This window comes from Theobroma cacao, chromosome 3 (assembly GCF_053813885.1).
Source record: "Theobroma cacao isolate CCN51 chromosome 3, ASM5381388v1, whole genome shotgun sequence".
In the NCBI taxonomy this organism is placed as follows: domain Eukaryota; kingdom Viridiplantae; phylum Streptophyta; class Magnoliopsida; order Malvales; family Malvaceae; genus Theobroma; species Theobroma cacao.
The window spans coordinates 19357-39127 of record NC_142641.1 but is presented as its reverse complement, the minus strand read 5'-3'; the positions used below and the strand labels follow the sequence as shown (position 1 = coordinate 39127).

The following is a 19771-nucleotide window of genomic DNA, read 5'->3' as shown; positions in this document are numbered from 1 at the left end:
AGCCTCAACCACTTCTCAGCCGTTTCATAAAATAAGAAAAGAAAAATAATTTTTTTTGTCTGACAAAAATAAGATTCGGCAAGAACTTTTGGTCTTTTTGTTTTAGAAACAATACTTGCTAGCACAAGTAAAATCCTACCTTTGAGAAAGTCTTATTCGGTAACTGTGTGGATTACTATTAGAGGTCAAATACTTGAGTGACTGAAGATTTGATAAATCCTAAAAGTGAATAAGCAAAAACTTTGATTTAATTCGCTCTTGATTGCGATATCTATAGTAAGATATGTAACTCTTAAACTTATGAATGTTGAAAATTAAATTAGAAAATTACATGAAAAATACAAATATTGATCTTGTAGGATTCGACTGTTTCTCTGATTTTATACTAGTTTATTATTCTGCTGCGTTATATTTTTTAATTTTTTGATTATTTTCATATTTGAGCATGAGGTCGAATTCCAGTAGTTTTTGGGTTTTGGGTTTTTTAATTTTTGGATTTGTAGATCTTTTTAAATTTATAAGCACACCATTATTGTATCTTTAAATTAACAAGACTTTTGTTAGACATATGCCAAAAAATAATTTTTAAAAGTGAAAAGTTTGCTTAGAGATGAAGGCAATATTTATTTACAAGTTATTGCAATAGCATTTCAGTTGAAATATCCATTACTTGCGAGAGAAAATGTGAAACATAAATCTGTACTTGTCTGTTCCTTTCCCCTCCAATAGTTAAGGGAAAAGAAAATTAACATTTGGCATGCATAACGGGCTGGATTAGTTTGTCTTGACATTAATTAATTATGCTTCCTTCAGCATGCAGCTAACAGTAAAGTGCTAGTCAAGTTATAATTGGGTTATAAGAGAAGAGTAATTGCTGTAATTGGTTTTTATACTAGTGAAGTTGGTCGTCAAATTCATGCCACCTTCAGCTGATGAAAGTGAAGTGCAAATTGGACCATCAAGCAACGAAAGACAATGATAAAGAACAATTTGTTAGCTTTTATTATAGGCTTCTTCAAGGTTCTTTTCTTTGATAATTGATACCCATAATTATACGTTCTACCGGTAGTTAGATTGATTAGTTGAATTTTCAATATTTTCATGATTAGTTATATAATAAATAATAAAAATGGAAAACATAATTGATGCTTTGTTTTCTACTAGCCTTTTACTTTATAATAAGTTTATGGTTAGTCAATCGTTGCTAATTAAATTAATTGACCGTGCAATTGCAATCAATAACCAATGACACTGTATTTTTATACTTGCATCATTTTTCTTACAAGGATATTAAAACAAACGTGAAGTTTTATTCAGAGAGTTTAGAGACGAAAATATGCATGTATAATATGTAGTTGACATTTCTTTTTTGGTTAGTTTTATGGTAGATTATGTTATTTATCTTTTATTTCTTCCAGCGTTACTATAATTTTAAAATGAAATAATAGTTAATTAAACATCAATTTACATATAATATTTTTATCTAAAAGTAGAATAATTTTAATTATAATTTTTATAAAAAATATTAAAGTTTTTCGTAATTTAAAATAAATGTTATTTACTGGTTTCTAATTAATTAATGTGTAAAAGTAAGCAAACATGATAAAAGTAACTAGATTTTTAAACTGTAGTTTATAGTAATTTTTTCAGCTTCATCCTGTAATTTTATTGTTCCAAAAACCAAGCTCTCATGTCTTTGCTAGGAGGCGCGGAGGATGCACATAAATACATCAGCTCCCATGCTTTGATCAAGTTTTGCCTGTTTTAACGTAAAGGAAGGAAGAATAGTGGCATGAAGTAAGCCAATAGAAATACATAAAAAGAGAGGCATATTCTTAAGAAGGACATGCACACCTATCAGGATTGTACCTTGTTTGCTTTGAAATCTGAGCAAATAATCCATCTCGAAGTTCTGCACCCTTCAAGTTAGCTTATATAGTTTCGCAACAAGCTCAATCCGTTATTCTAAGCTTAGTGGAGTTACTCGTTCAGATGAATCAACTCCCATATACTTGAAAGTATATATGTGGAACATTTTTGTAGCTCGGCTCACAAGGTTCAAATCTTGGTGGATTGAGAATTTTTCTGAGTACTTTTCTTAACTGTTGGCAGCTTTAATTGATAATCCTTCGGGTGGGATGTGAATTTTTCTCGTCTTCTTCTGTGGTGATGGTCTTTGTTGGAGTTATTGCTGTCCTCAATTTATGGCATTGTGCGTGAGTGTCTCGACTAAAAATCTGGTATTAATATTGGGTTGCTGATCTGGAATTTGTATAATGCATTCGGACAGGATCGTGTTTATTGGCTTGCTTCTGCTATGAAGACTATAAATGTATATATATGCACTTTTCACAAAAGAATAAATATGTTATTATTATTATTATTATTATTATTATTATATATATAAATATTTTCATAATTAACATATGACATAGTTATAAACTTTGGTAAAAGAATATATATCATAAATGAAGAACATATATACATATGTATATTTATATATATTATGTACTTTCATAAAAGAATAAATCATATGTGTGTGTGTGCACATTAATTAAAACTATATATATATATATATATATATATAGGTAACAAATTGCATCGGCAAACCTTCTTTTTCGGCTGCCTTCCTTTCTTTTTCATAATGTACTGCCCTCCTTTTTTTTTTTTTTTCATGCTAGGCCACTCTTTTTCCTTTATGAATTGCCCTATGCTTTTTCTTCATTTTTCGTAATATAAAATGTTATGAATATATATATATAATTATATAAATATATTATATATACATATATTTAATTTATAAATGAGCATTTCTATTATACTATAACTTATAATAAACTTCACTTATATGATTACACTTAATAACTTTATTAGTTATCACCTTTGTTTTAATGACACATTATTTATAATTAGTTATTATTTATATAAATTTCATATATATATAATAAAATAATACATATAAATATATACTCTATAAAATTAAAATATTAGTTATACAAACTTTGATATAAAATATTATAACATATAAGTTGTGTCATTAATTTCATATATATATATAATAAAGTAATACATATAAATTTATAATATATAAAATTAACATATTACTTAGACTTATTATAAATAAAAATCTTTAGGAATTTTGAGGTTAAGGATTTTATGGTTTTTTTATAGTTTTTACTAGGATTTTAAGGTTTTTAAAGGATTTTAAAGGTTAAGCATTTTAAGGTTTTTTTTATAAATTTTTAAGGATTTTTAAGGACTTTAAAGGAATTTTAGGATTTTTTATGGAAGTTTATGGATTTTTTAGGTTTCGTAACTTATTTTTAAAAGATTTTTAAAGTTTTTTTAAGCATTTTTAAAGTTTTTTTTTATGGATTTTTAAGGATTTTGAAAGCCTTTTTAAGGATATTAAGGATTTTTAGAGATTTTTCGAGAAATTTGAAAGATTTTTTAGGTTTTTAAGGGAAACTCAAACCCCGACTCGAACTCGGACCCCAACCCCAACCTAGACTCCAACCTCAAACCTCGGACCCCGACCCTAGACCTTAAACTTCAAATCCTAAACTTTAAAAATGTTTTAAAAAACTTTTAAAACCTTTTAAGAATAACTTGCAAAAACTCAAAAAATCCATAAAATTCTTCAAAAAATATTAAAAAGCACTAGAAATCAATAAAAAAAACCTTAAATATGCTTAGACTAGCCTTAAACATCTTTAAAAAGACCTTAAAAAGACTTTAAAAAGCCATATAAAACTTAAAAAATCCTTAAAACTCCTAAAAGTTATTAAAAAAATTAAAAAACCATTAAAAACATTAAAAGTCCTTCAAATCTCTTGACGAATCTCTTAAAACCATTAAATATCTTTAAAAGGGTCTTCAAAATACTTAAAAATTTATGAAAAAAATCATAAAAATGCTTTACAAGACTATAAAAATCTTATAAGAATAACTTAAAAAACTTTAAAAATACATAAATTTTTTTGAAAATCCTTGATAAGACCTTAAAAATCTTTAGAAATACATAAAAAAAGACTTAAAAATGCTTAAAATGACTTTAAACATCATTAAAAAGACTTTAAAAATCATTTAAAAAGCAATACAAAACCTAAAAAATCTTTAAAAATCGTAATAAATAATTAAAAAATTAAAAAATCTTTAAAAACATTAAAAATCCGTTACATTTCGTGAAAAATCTCTAAAAAAACCTTAAATATCCTTAAAATGACCTTAAAAATGCTTAAAAATCTATGAAAAAACCTTAAAATGTTTTAAAAGATTTTTAAAATCTTCTAAAAACAATTTACAAAAACTCAAAAATATATAAAATTCCTTCAAAATCCTTTAAAGGACCTTAAAAATCCTTAGAAATCTATAAAAAAAATTAAAAATACTTAAAATGACCTTAAACATATTTAAAAATACCCTAAAAAGCTTTTAAAAAATCTTACAAAACCAAAAAAATCCTAAAAAATCGTAAAAAAATCATTAGAAAAATTAAAAATCCCATAACAATTTAAAAACTCCTTCAAATTCTTTGAAAATCTCTAAAAAAAACCTAAATATCCTTAAGAGGACCTTAAAAAAGCATAAAAATCTATGAGAAAACCTTAAAAATGCTTTAAAAGACTTTAAAAATCTTTCAAAAATCTATAAAATTTCATAAAAACCCTTAAAAATACTTCAAAAGACCATAACAATCCTTAGAAATAAACAAAACCATAAAAATGCTTAGAACAACCTTAAACATCCTTAAAAAGATCTTAAAATCCTTTAAAGAGCTATACAAAACCTAAAAAATACTTAAAAAATCGTAATAAATAGTTAAAAAATAAAAATCCATTAAAAATATAAAAAATTCTTCAAATTTTTTGAAAAATCTCTAAAAAACTTTAAGTTTTCTTACAAAGACCTTAAAAATGCTTAAAAATTCATGAAAAAATCTCAAAAATGCTTTAAAAACTTAAAAAATCTTTTAAAAATAACTTACAAAACCTTAAAAATCCATCAAAATTCCTTAAAAATCCTTGAAAAAACCTTAAAAATCTTTAAAAATCTATAAAAAAAAAACCTTAAAAATGCTTAGAGTTACCATAAATATCCTTAAATAGACCCTAAAAATCTTTAAAAAACCTAAAAATTAATTAAAAATTATAATAAATAATTAAAAAAAATAAAAATCCCTTGAAAATAATAAAAATCCTTCAAATTCTTTGAAAAATACATATAAAATCTTATATATCTTTAAATGGACATTAAAAATGCTTAAAATCCAAGAAAAATACTTCAAAATGCTTTAAAAGTCTTTTTAAAAATAACTAACAAAACATAAAAAAAATTAAAATTCAATGAAAACCCTTAAAAATCCTTGAAATGACCTTAAAAATACTTAAAAATTCATATAAAAACATTAAAAATGCTTAGAATGATCTTAAACATTCTTAAAAAGACCTTAAAATTTTTTCAAAAAACCATACAAAACCTAAAAAATCTTTAAAAATTGTAATAAATAATTTAAAAAATAAAAAATCCCTTGAAAATATAAAAAAAATTCAAATTTCTTGAAAAATCTCAAAAAGAAAACCTTAAATATCCTTAAAAGGATATTAAAAATACTTTAAAATCTATAAAAAAAACTTTAAAAATGCTTTAAAAAACATTAAAATAATTTTGAAATAAATTACAAAATCTTCAAAATCTATAAAATTTCATAAAAACCCTTACAAATCCTTCAAAAGACCTTAAAAATTCTTAGAAATCTATAACAAAAACCTTAAAAATGCTTAGAATGACCTTAAACATCCTTAAAAAGACTCCATAGATACTTTAAAAAACCATACAAAATCGAAAATATCCTAAAAAATTGTAAAAAATCACTAAAAAATAAAAATAGCTTAAAAACATCAAATATCTTTGAAATTCCTTAACAAATCTCTAATAAAAAACCTTAAATATCCTTAAAAAGACTATAAAAATACTTAAAAATCCATGAAAAATTTATAAAACGCTTTAAAAAACTTTAAAAATCTTTTAAAAATAACTTACAAAACCTCAAAAATCCATAAAATTCTATAAAAACCTTGCAAATCCTTCAAAAGACCTTAAAAATCCTTAAAAATCTATAAAAATAACATTAAAATGCTTAGACTAACCTTAAACATCCGGAAAAGATCCTAAAAATCATTTAAAAACTATACAAAACTTAAAAAATCTTTAAAAAATGAAATAAATAATTAAAAATTAAAAATCCATTAAAATATAAAAAATCTTTCAAATTTCTAGAAAAATCTCTCAAAAACATTAAATATCCTTAAAAAGACCTTTAAAATACTTATAAATTTATGAAAAAAACCTTAAAAATGAGTTAAAAGACTTTAAAAATATTTTTAAAATAACTTACCAAACCTTAAAAATCTATAAAATTCCTTTAAAATCTTTGAAAATACCTTTAAAATCATTAAAAATACAAAAACAATAAAAATGCTTAAAATGACCTTAAACATCTCTAAAAAGATCTTAAAAATCCTTAAAAAGGTGATATAAAACCTAAAAAATTCTTAAAAATCGTAATAAGCAATTAAAAAAATTTAAAATCCTTTGAAAATATAAAAAAATATTTAAATTCTTTTAAAAATCTCTGAAACACTTTAAATATCCTTAAAAGGACTTTACAAATGCTTAAAAATCCATGAAAAGAACCTTAAAAATGCTTTAAAAGACTTTAAGAATCTTTTAAAAATAACTTACAAAACCTAAAAAATCCATAACACTCTTTGATAAACTTCTAAAAGACTTTAAAAATCCTTAGAAATTCACAAAAAAAAACCTTAAAAATTATTAGAATAACCTTAAACATCCTTAAAAAGACTCTAAAAATCATTTAAAAAATCATACAAAACCTAAAAAATCCTTAAAAATCGTAATAAATAATAAAAAATTAAAAATCTCTTAAAAAATAAAAAATCCTTCAAATTCATTAAAAAATATCCAAAAACTCTAAATATCTTTAAAAAGACCTTAAAAATACTTAAAAATCTACAAATAAAATCTTTAAAATACTTCAAAAGACAATAAAAATCATTTAAAAATAACTTACAAAACTTCAAAAATCCATAAAATTTCACCAAAACCCTTGCAAATCTTTCAAAAGACCTTAAAAATCCTTAGAAATTCATAAAAAAAACTTTAAAATGCTTAAAATTACCTTAAACATCCTTAAAAAGACAATAAAAATCATTTAAAAAGCCGTACAAAACCTAAAATATCCTTAAAAATTGTAACAAAATCATTAACAAAAATTAAAATTCACTTAAAAACATAAAAAAAAATATTTCATATTCCTCGAAAAATCTCTAAAAAGCCTTAAATATCCTTAAAAGGACCTTAAAAATGCTTAAAAATCTATGAAAAAAACCTTAAAAATGTTTTAAAAGACTTTGAAAGTCTTTTAAAAATAACTTACAAGACCTAAAATTAACATAAAATTACATAAAAAACCCTTGAAAATCCTTAAAAAGATCTTAAAAATCCATATAAATTCATAAAAAAAATCTTTAAAATGCTTAAACTAACATTAAACATTCGAAAAAAGACCTTAAAAATCATTTAAAAAGCTATACAAAACCTAAAAAATCCTTAAAAATCGTAAAAAATTCTAAAAAAATTAAAAATTAAAAATCCTTCAAACTCATTGAAAAATTTCTAATAAACCTTAAATATCCTTAAAAGGATCTTAAAAATGCTTAAAACTCCATAAAAAAACTTTAAAAATACTTTAAAAGACTTTAAAAATCTTTCAAAAATAACATACAAAACCTCAATAAACTATAAAATTTCATAAAAACTCTTGCAAATCCTTCAAAAAACTTTAAACATCCTTAGAAATCCATTAAAAAAAACTCTAAAAATGCTTAAAGAGACCTTAAACATTCTTAAAAAGACCCTAAAAATCATTTAAAAAGCCGTACAAAACCTAAAAAATCCTTTAAAATTGAAATAAATAATTCAAAAAATAAAAATCCATTAAAAACATAAAAAATCCTTCAAATTCCTTGAAAAGTCTTTAAAAAACCTTAAATATTCTTAAGGGACCTTAAAAATGCTTAAACATTCAATAAATTAACCTTTTAAATGCTTTAAAAGACTTTAAAAGTCTTTTAAAAATAACTTACAAAACCTTAAAAATCCATAATATTCCTTGAAAATCCTCAAAAAAATCTTAAAAATCCTTAGAAATACATTAAAAAACCTTAAAAATGCTTAGAATGACATTAAACATAATTAAAAAGACCAAAAAAATTTTAAAAAACCCTACAAAACCTAAAAAATCTTTTAAAATTGTAAAAAATCATTAAAAAAATTAAAAATGCTTTAAAAACATAAAAAATTCTTCAAATTCTTTAAAAATCTCTAAAAAATCGTAAATATCCTGAAAAGGACCTTAAAATACTTAAAAATCCATGAAGAAAAGCTTCAAAATAATTTAAAAGACTTTAAAAATATTTTAAAAATAACTTACAAAACCTCAAATATAAAAAGAATTCCACGAAAATCCTTAAAATTCCTTGAAAAGATCTTAAAAATACTTAGAATTCAATAAAAAAAATTAAAACCTGCTTAGAATGACGTTAAAAATCTTTGAAAAGATCCTAAAAATCTTTTAAAAAACCATATAAAATCTAAAAAATCATTGAAAATCATAATTAATAATTAAAAAAAAATAAAAATCCCTTAAAAACATCAACAATCTCTCAAATTCATTGAAAAATCTCTAAAAAAATGTTTAATATCCTTAAAAAGACCTTAAAAATGCTTAAAAATCAATGAAAAAAAATCTTAAATATGCTTTAAAATACTTTAAAAATCTTTTAAAAATAACTTACAAAACCTCAAAAATTCAAAAAATTCCTTAAAAATTCCCAAAAATACCTTAAAAATCTTTAGAAATCTATAAAAAAAAACTTTAAAAATGCTTAGAATAACCTTAAATATCTTTGAAAAGACCCTAACAATCATGTAAAAAGTCATACAAAATTTAAAAAATCTTTAAAAATCGTAATAAATAATAAAATAAATTAAAAATCTATTAAAAACATAAAAAAATCTTTCAAATTCTTTCATTTTTTATTACGATTCTCCACCCACTATGATTTTTTATTTCTTCAAGTTAAGAAACAATTTGAAACAAGGTCAAAACTGAACAGTTCTTAAGCTGTCTATCCCTTTACAGCACGTTTGGTAGGGGGAATAGCTATGCTATTCCCCCTCTATTCCCTTGCCATTCCTCATCCCTTGTTTGGTTGTCAAACAAGGTGAGGAATAGGAATTCCTAAGGAATAGAAATTCCTCAGATTTGTCTTTGGGGTGGGAATGGCTAATACCAGTTCCTCCCTTGGTATTATCTATTTCGTGAACGGGGAATAAGTTTGAAATATCATTTGACTAAAATACCCTCAATTGATTCATAATATCACGATTATGTCCCGTATAAAACCTACTTTGTTTTCTCTCTCTTTCTCCTTCCTCCGTCTTCCTCAGCACTTTCAGCCGCCCTTCTCCCGAAAAGCATCTCCTCTCTCAGCCGACCTTCCCCTGTCTTCATCTACTCTCTCAACCGATCTTCCCCTATCTTTCGTCCTCTCTCAATCGATCTTCTTCCTCTCTCTCAGCCACTATCTCAACTGTGGGTCTTCCCCTTTCTCTTACCCGTCTTCTCCTCTCTCTCAGCAAGTTTGCAACCGTCCTCCTCCACAGCCGCTGTCGTCCTTCGCTGTGGTGGCTCCATTGGCCAGATCGATGCTTCAACGGCTAGATATAGCCAGGGCCAACGCCAAATTAGCTCTCCAACGTTTGAAGAGAAAAAGGAAAGATGAGAAAAAAAAATAAAAAGTGAAAATAAAATAAAATAAAAATTATATCAATTAATAAATTATTAATTTTTAATGAAAATAAAAATTAAAAAGATTAAAAAATAAAAAATACTAATAGAGAAAAATACTCAAATAATGAAAGTAAAAATTATATAACTAATTTAATATAAATTATTTAATAATTTAATAATAAATTATTGATGTTTAATGAAAATGTAAATTAAAAGGTTAAGACATGAAAAATACAAATAGAGAAAAATGATTCAAATTGTTAAAATTAAAAATCATACAACTAATTTAATAATAAATTATTGATATCAAAAAACATGATTTTCTATTTCTACTAGTTTTTTCATTTTTTCCTAATATTTCTTCTCCAATATTTTTTTTAAACACAAGTGTAAATGATTCATAATATATGAAGAATTGGCTAAAAAAAAAATCTATACACAAATTTAATTGATTATTATAGATAAAATATAATATAATTAAATTATATTTTTAAATAATTATCTATTTATAAAAATATGTGATTAAATTATAATTATTTTTAGTAATTGGGAAAAAATATAATTATGATGGATAATTATCTTTTGGGATAAATGTGTATTTAAATGATAATAAGGATAATTTTATTTTTTTATGAAAATAATTGTTAATATGGTCAAGGGTATTTTTGTCTTTTTATCACCTATTCCTTTCTTATTCCAATCTTATTTCTACCAACCAAACACTGTGATAAGTCATAATAGCAATTCCTGCTCTATTCCATTCACAATACCAAACAAAGTAATAACTATTCTATTCTATTCCCACTTTATTCTATTCCCACAGAATAGCAATTCTATTCTATTCCTGCCTATTCCGCGAACCAAACGTGCTGGTAAGAGTTTTCTAGCTGATTGACAGCCTTACCGTATTTGCTAGATAGGGTTAAGAGTAGAAAAAGTTTTTGCCCAGGCTAGTACAACAAATTCATTCATTTATTCAATTTGACCCATCATCATCAGATCATAACTAGCCTCTCCCCTATTCCCCATGGTAAAACAACCAGTGCCTCTTGCACCTCGAGCCTCTCCCCTTCCACAGTTGCAAGTATCTTCCCTGTTTATCAAATTTATTGCTGATTTTCACCTTTCTTGCACGCAAGCTTTCCCGCTAAAATTTCCTGCGAAAAATCTTGTGAGCTTGACTTTTGAGTCCAGCTCTAAACCCATTCCCTATATAAACAATGCTAAACTTTGTTCTTTTCCCATTCCCATCTCGTGAGTTTAGTGTTTGGCTTTAATATTCTGTTTTGAGGGGAGAATGGAATAGTGGTTGTTTTCGTTGGTCAAAAGCATTTGACTTAGCTGGTTGAATTTGTGTTTGAGCAACGTGTCTTCTTGCCTTACATTACCTGATATGTTTTCTTTGTTAAGCTATTGTCATATTCTGTCTTTCAGTTCGTAATTGTCAACTATAGTCAATTACAGAGGAAGGCATAGCCGACTATTAAAGGGAGAAAGTGAAAATGGAGAGCTCTCGAGTAGAGGATCAACTATAAGACTTATATAGTTGACTATTGAAGCTTAAACTCAAGATTTTGAAAGCCATAGTCGACTAAAAGTTGTTCATACTCGACTACATATGACCGTTACACACAAACTTCAAAAGATAAATGGCTAGTTCCTTATTAGAATCATCTTTAACAGCTCCAAAGTTTTTCTAAGCATAAATAAGACTTCTCCAAGACATATTTGAGGTTCGAAGAATGGAGAAAAACATTAAATACTCTAATATCAAATCCTATGAAGAAAAAGAAAAGAAAGAAGCAAAACCAAGCTAGAACAAGCAATACACATTCTTCACTTAACTTTTAAGCTATCTTGAGCTCCAAATTCTTTATACCTTTATTCTTATTCTTTATATACATCTTTGTACTCAACCTACTCTCTCTATATTGTAGTTAGCAAAATTCACATTTTAAAGGTACTCTTGCTATTCATTATAAACACTTTTGTAAAGGTTTTAACTTAATATTGAAAAGTTAGTGTGAGTTGTGCATGCTCTCATGAAACGATAATTGTGGGTTGTGTTTGAGCCTGGTAAAAAACGATAGTAAGAGTTGTGGTTGAACTTAGAAAAAGTCATTGTGAGGGTTTTGCTTGATCTCGTTAAAAACCATTTTCCATAATGAATATAAAACTCCTTAGCTTGCTAAAAGAGAGAATGTTGGCATTTGAGAAAGCTGAACATTTATAAATTGTTTGTCTTTATTTAATTTTTTTATCTCCTCAGTATGTGCATTTCTTGTTGAAGAGAATCTTAAGAGATAGTTTCGTATTTTGTTTTCATTGGTTAACACTTGAAAAATGTTTTAAGATTCCAAAAGTGATTTTTAGTTTATCTTCAATTATGTAGACTTGCTTAAAATTGGCATACTCATCAATGTTTTCAAAAAATTTCCTTGTACTCTTTTGAAAAATGGGTTTTTAGTCTAGGATCGACTATTGAACCATTATAGTCGACTATGAATTGTTCAAGAAGCTTCGAAGAAGAGTTTTTCAAAAGAATCATGGGCAGAGTCAACTATAGTCTTCTCTAGACTTGGCAATTTTGAACACGACACGTTAACACGACATGAGAAGACACGGGTTAAATAGGTTTTGGGTTTAGTTTTAACGTGTTTCGTGTCTAATCGTGTCTAATACGTTAAGACACGAAAATTTTCATGTCTTAACGTGTCAAACACGACAAACACGTTTAAACACGTTTACTTAATCATGTTATCGTGTTTAATCGTATTATCATGTTTAAACGTGTATACGTGACACATTTATTAACCTATTAAAAATTAATAGTTAAAAACTATTTTAACCTTATATGAATAATTTTAAATAATTATTTTAATAAGTTTTTTTTTAATTTTATAAAGGGTATAATGTAATTATACATGTTCAATTCTAATTTTTAACTTTTGGTGATTATTTGATGTTATTATTATTTTTGTTTTGTTATAATCATTTTTATAATTATAGATTTTAAATTTAAATAATAAAATTATATTTAATTATAAATATTTTTATTTAATCGTGTTAAATGTGTTAATCGTGTTAAATGTGTTTTTAATCGTGTCATGTTGTATGTTGACACGTTTAATAAACGTGTTAATCGTGTCGTGTCGTGTTACACGTGTATTAATCGTATACGTGGACATGTTTTAAATTTAAGACACGAATATTAAACATGTCGTGTTCGTATTTAGCCTTAACGTGTTTTGTGTCTAATCGTGTCTGACACGTTTACGACACGTTAACACGAATTGCCAAGTCTAATCTTCTCATAGTTGATTATAACACTCTGTTTCAAGTTTTTTAAATTTATAAAGTTCAATTCATCCCCTTTTTAGACATTCTTGTCGTTTATTCATTAAGCTAATGTTTTCTAACACTTTATAACGTGGTCCATTTGTCTGTGGTAAGACATTCTAAAAGAAGATGCTTTGAAGAATTAACTTAGGTTGGTCTTTTCCTCAACAAAGATTTTATAACAATTCCTAACAACAGTGCATTGTGATTGTACATGAAATCTAGGACATGCAAGTGCCATCAAATCCCTAAATCCTTGCCTTTCCACAAATCTAAAAGGTAATCCATCTTGAATGATCATAAAAAATAAAAGTTTATTTGAATTTTTTTAAATAATTTAAAATTTTTTTAAAACATTATATCAATACTATATTTATATAATATAAAATTGATTATTCGATCGATTTGATTGAGATTTTTTAAGATTGAAATTTAACTAAATAAATTTAATAGATCAAGTCATTAATTGAGTAATAACCAAAAATCGAATGTCCAAACCATTCAAATAGAACTCTATTTGATTTGGTTGGTTTATTCGATTCAAGTACAACTTGCATAGTCCTACTAGTTTGTTTTATTATCCAAGGTCAACTCAATATTCAACAAGAAAAAAAAGTGAGAAAAAACCTACTCCTATATTTGTTTATTTATTATCGAACAAAAAAAGTGAAAAATTACAATAATAAAGACAAAAACATTTTATATTTTAATTAGTACCTGTGAAATAAAAATACTAGAACTTTATATTTTTAACCCTTAAGAAAAAGTGATATTTTTAATGTAAAAATTATTGATTTAGAGTTCTGAAAATAAAAGAAAGAATATGAATGTAAGAAATTATTAGTTTTTAAAATAAGTATCAAAGATAAATGGTACTTTAACAAGTGAAATTCTTTTACACTATTCTTATTTATAATATATTAATCATAAATATTTTTTTTAAACCAACAAGTCTATGAAATTCAATGAGCTAGAGAAATAATTTTTCATGTTTAAGAAGTAAAATATACACTAATCACTGAAAATTATCTCCGCTATTAAAAAAAACTGAAAATTATCATCTTATATGTACTTTGCTGATAATAAAGTTATCCTAATAACTTTTTTATTCTTAAATTTTTCTTAACTTAGTTCAATAATATTGTGTTTACAAAATATATAAAACAAAAGCGTTTCTCCAAATTACTATTTCTTTTTATTTTGCTATTTCAGGGAAAGGCCAAAAAAAAAAAAAAAGACATGCTAACTAGGTAAGTTAAGTGGTGGAATTGGGTTATAGGGGTAGGGGCTTTCCGCTTTCTAATTTGTATCTAACTGCAAAGAAGTAAGAAGAAAAGCGAGCGGAGGGACAGACAAACGGGAAGAGAGAAAATGGGTTGGATCGGAGACACCGTAGACTCCATCAAATCAATCCAGATCCGCCAGCTCCTCACCCAGGCCGTCAGTCTTGGTAAGTTTTTATAAGGCTTCTCTAGTATATGTTGCCGGGAATGGCACAAATCCCTTTCCTTTTCAGTCTAACTTTGTTTATTTTGAAATGACACAAACTTTTAATTTTTTGGGAAACCCAAGCCAAATTGTGTTACCCTTTTAAGAATTGAAAAACATTGTTTGATATTTCTTTCAGATAGATCCGGACTTTAGTGGGTCATTGGAGTTGTCTATTAATTTACTGGAAGTTGACTCTTCTTGACTTTCAATCTTAAGACAAGAAAAAAAAAACTTTTTTTCTTCCTTTTAACTCATTTTGATTCCAAATGTTTTGAATTTGGGTGGAGATTAAGAACTGGAGATCAAGGTATTGACAATACGTTCAGATTTTGAGACAAGCATAGCTATCTTTTAATTCGTTTATTTTGATCAAAGCTGAAATAAACTCTGTATAAGTGTATCACCTATCTATGCATGTCTTTTGAGTTCCTTTGATCTTTCGTGGAAACTTTAAATTGCAAGCTTGTTGTAGTATGATGTTAGGGCATGTGTGGGATTCTCAAATCAACAAATTTGATTTGAAAGGTTGTCATTATTTATTCCACGTGTGGAAATTTGATGATACATAAAGCCTATCTGTTTCAGGTATGATTGTTACATCAGCCCTCATAATATGGAAGGCGTTGATGTGCATCACTGGTAGTGAATCTCCTGTTGTCGTTGTCCTATCTGGAAGTATGGAACCTGGCTTCAAGAGGGTAAGTCAACTTAAGAGGTGAATGCTTAAATGATTTTGTTGTGTCTTGCCATCTTAAGTGTAACCTAATCCCATTCACCATTGTGCACTACTTTGCTTCTGCAAGCAAATGCGATCTGAATGGTCCTCCAGAATATTTGAGAATATATATAGGAAGCCTCTTTTCTGCCCCTGTCTCGAAACAGGCCACATAATTTTAAACTGTGATTGATGTCCTATTCTTCCATGTGCTAGGATTTTTTTTTTTCTTTTAAAGCTCTGTTGTTCTTCTTGCCACTTTTGAAGTTATGCTACTGAGAGTTTGCACTCGTAATATTTTTCTTTATGGACCACTCATTCGGAAGGAAACATGTCCTTTAGATTAGCATCTCTGGTGTTCCACTTCAAAGTTGCTATCTTCACATTTGGAGAAGTTCAGATTATACTCAGTTATTTAAGAAAGAAACATATAGAAGTTTGAGAATGAAATTTTATGGCTTTGAATTTCTAACTTTACAAACAGAGGATAGAGAGATTGCCGACTCTGGCATCTTACATCTTACAACTGTACTTATTTTTTTTCTAGAACATATTCTGAACTGTGTATGTTATGAAACTTAAAGCTTTAAGTAGAAACATGCATTGCTTCTGTTTACTTAGAGCTATTTTCCTTGAAACCAATATGAGCTTTTGGCTTTTTTGTATGCTGCCATTCCCATGGTAATGTCTGTCCATTCCCTGCTTTTATCTGACATAAAATTAGGGCAAAGTAAAGCGATCTTATTTCTTGGATGATGGAAACTGCAGTCTGCTAGTTAGTTTTAGCAATCTGCCCAGTAATCATGTCGTTTTAATTTAATGTGTGACTTGCTTTGGATGTGTAATAAGATCACAATGAAAGTTATTTTGTTAGACACTTCCATGAACCTACTTGACATGTTTGATTATTGTTGTTCATTTGGATTATGTGTGTAGATGTTGCTAAATTAATGAGGATTATATCATATGCAGGGGGATATTTTGTTCTTGCACATGAGTAAAGATCCTATCCGTGCAGGGGAGATTGTTGTTTTTAATGTTGATGTAAGTGCCTTTTGTTTTTAATTTTATTTGGTTCACTTGTGTTTTGTATTTTTTATTGTTGATGGGCTTGTTTTTGCCCCCGTGCTCTTTTGCTGATTCATTTCTCAAACTGTGAATTTCTCAGGGCCGTGAAATTCCAATTGTCCATCGTGTAATTAAGGTAAACATTTGAATTTACTTTCCCACATGTTTTCTTGATCTTGAACTAAGATGTATGTATTACAACTAAAAGAAGTGATGTTCGATTTTGAAGCATTGCTGTTACCATCTCATCTCTGTATTCATGCATCTTAGCAACCACAATTTTCACTTTCCATTGAATAGGAGCACCAAATCAATTGATTTAATTTTCTAATTTGGTGTCCCTTTCCCTGCCTTGCATGTTTATTAAACATATTTTTCCATGTAAGATTCAATGGGTGAGGAACATATATTTGCTCAAGCAAATGGTACATGATTGACCAATTGATTAGTAATAGATGCTGGATGACTGATTTTTGTTGATGACAATATGGCCTGAGGTAATGACTTAGGAAGCTATTTTTCATTGGTAATACATAAAAGGACAGGACAACAAGTAAGCATTGACAACCAAACTTCTATCTGCTTTCTAGTTTCAGCTGTTAATTAATGTCCAAATTGTCAGGAGGGCTGTGTTAGAAAAATAATAATAATTTGAGATCACATATTCTTTATGCAAGTGTAAATTGCAGCAAATGTAATTCAACTCTGAAAAAATGATGATTTCTTGGATGATGATATTAATCATATTGCATCAGCTCATGCCAATCTGAACTCATTGTGTTTGTTGTTGTACTGTTATTTGTTTGTTTTGTATCTTTCTCTGTTTCTTTGTTTATTTATCTGGGATTCATATCTTTTTGAAAATTTTGTGAGCTTTATTAATTGTTTTCTTGTTTCCCTCATGGAATTGTATGATTTTTCCAACTTTGTCAGTTATGATCATTAACATGCAATTGCTCCTAAATTTACATTTCTATTTTGTAGAATTATGTTCTGTCAAAATTATCATGGTTTGAAATTTTTCTTGCAATTATAGCCTGCCACACCTGTGTAGTAAAGCATTACTTAGGGTCAATGCTTCCTTGTGGATCTTCACATTGGAACTAGCTGTTGGACATAATGACCTTTCTTGACTCTTATGACCTAGTTGTTTCTTGGGACTTTAGTTTTCTTCAAACTGTTTTATGCCTGACAAAGTTTCTTTGCTATCTTTCTTTTTTTGTTAATTATATAAGGAGACAAGAGGAACCCTGTTGTGTTAATTTGAGATTTATCAATGAACATGGTTTTGGCATCTGTTGAATCTTGATATTTGATGTTATTGTAGGTCCATGAAAGGGAAGATACTGGAGAAGTTGATGTCCTCACCAAAGGTGACAGCTTCTTTGAATAACAATTAAAATTTGTTAGGAATTGTCACAATTGCATTGTTTGGTATTTTAATGTTTTTCCTTTAACTGAGCATTTTCAGGAGACAACAATTATGGGGATGACAGGCTATTATATGCTCAAGGTCAGCTCTGGCTTCAACGGCACCATATCATGGGCAGAGCTGTGGGGTAAAGCCTTTAGCGGTCAACCTTTTTTTTTTTGGTGTACAAAAAAGTTGTTTAACAAAAATTATTGGTTATTCGTTTTGGTCATCTTCAAATATCATGGCATGTCTAAGAATTTCACACGCACATGCTTGTCTGGACACAGGGCATTTTGGGACATATATATTGTGTGAATTACTGTTACTTTCTTTTGAAATTTGATTCAGTAGTATTTCTAAGTACAGTACCACGCTCTAAATTGCATACTGGAAAGTCAATTTCTTAGTGTTAGGTGAGGAATGTGGATTCTAGAGGAGAATTTGTCCTCCTTAGAGAACTGGCTTTCTTTTGGTGGTGAGGTAAAAATTGGGGTGGGAGTTGATTTCTCTTTAGTGTTTGGATTGGAAAGCATGTTAGCAGCCAGTGATGTCAGTCCATGAAAATGATGTGTTATACTCTGGGAAAGACTTGAACCAAGTTTCAGATATTAGTATGTGTCACATCCTTAATGTTTTTGGCATTGTACCTTTATGTAGTTTTTTAGGAGTCACAGATATGACCTTTGCAAGCATGAGATTTGGGTTTGAACAGCTCAGTTAAATAATCTATACATGTTTCAAGCAAAGGGGTGTTGTACCATTTTGTTGAAAAAAAGAAGTTTCTAATTGCTTACTTTAATTGCAGGTTCTTGCCTTATGTTGGCTGGGTGACCATAATCATGACTGAAAAGCCAATTATCAAGGTTTGTTTTCTATATGATGTGGTTTGCTTGAACTAGAAAGCCAATATCCTATCGTGCTGAAGAACATTATTTGATTCATAATTTTCGGGGTTACTTTTGGGGATTCCCCCTTTTCTGTTCTGCTCTTTGCATCACTGTTGCATCAAAAACCAAAAACAGTTCCCCTTTCATTCAAATCACCTTAATCTCACGTTTATTTGTATCAGAAATTAGGGTGGAAGGTGGCCTAGTTTAATAACCACTGTTTATGGTTTTGGAACACTTTACAACGATTCCAAGATTACGGGCAGTTAGAAGTTCCATAATATGTGGGGACATTAATGATAGTCTTGTAGAGTATTTTTTCTTCGTAACGACTTCCTTTCGGTTCTTTCATTGCAGTATATTCTAATCGGAGCGTTGGGGTTGCTTGTTATAACATCTAAGGACTGACGGCTGAAGCAAATTCAAGGCTTGGCGAAACTCCAAGGGCGTCCTGCTGTAATTGCCAACTGCTTCTACCCTCTCCTTTGTATTGGTCATGCCACACTGTATACTGGGAACAGAATACTTTGGTTGTGATTTGATAACTTAAAGCCAGAAATGATGATATAGTGAAGCAGGCTTGAGCAACTTTGGTGTTACTTTCTATTTATATGGGACTTTTTGCTACCCTCCCAAGTTTCTGACTGATCTTAAGTACAAACTTGGGAACTGAAAAAGGTGGTACAAACTTGGGAGACTGAAAAGTAATCCATGAAATGGAACACGGAAGTAATTGGTGAAAACTGAAAATACTCAGCCCAAGTGAAATGTCCTGTATCTCAAATTTTAGTGGATTGCCTCTAGATCATGCATGTATCTAACTTTGATTTAATTCTTAATTTAAATGTTTCCGTTTATTAAAATCATTCCCTAGTGGCAGTTTGAGATAATAAAATAATGTAGCTACCTAGGGAACTTGAAAGTCTTTTGTACTTAACTTGTGGCAACATAATCTTTAACATTAGAGTTATATTTTATAA

The 19771-nt window shown here is 27.6% G+C and overlaps 1 protein-coding gene across 1 annotated transcript; it reads left to right on the top strand.

Moving 5' to 3' along the window:
* Positions 1 to 14482: 14482 nt before the first annotated feature.
* Positions 14483 to 19541, top strand: LOC18603793 (uncharacterized). The gene is made up of 8 exons (XM_018129895.2): positions 14483 to 14666; positions 15293 to 15405; positions 16395 to 16466; positions 16591 to 16626; positions 17818 to 17863; positions 17962 to 18049; positions 18710 to 18767; positions 19149 to 19541. Exons 1-8 carry the CDS (start codon positions 14588 to 14590, stop codon positions 19197 to 19199), a joined length of 543 nt encoding a protein of 180 aa, XP_017985384.1. The 5' UTR covers positions 14483 to 14587; the 3' UTR covers positions 19200 to 19541.
* Positions 19542 to 19771: the final 230 nt, after the last annotated feature.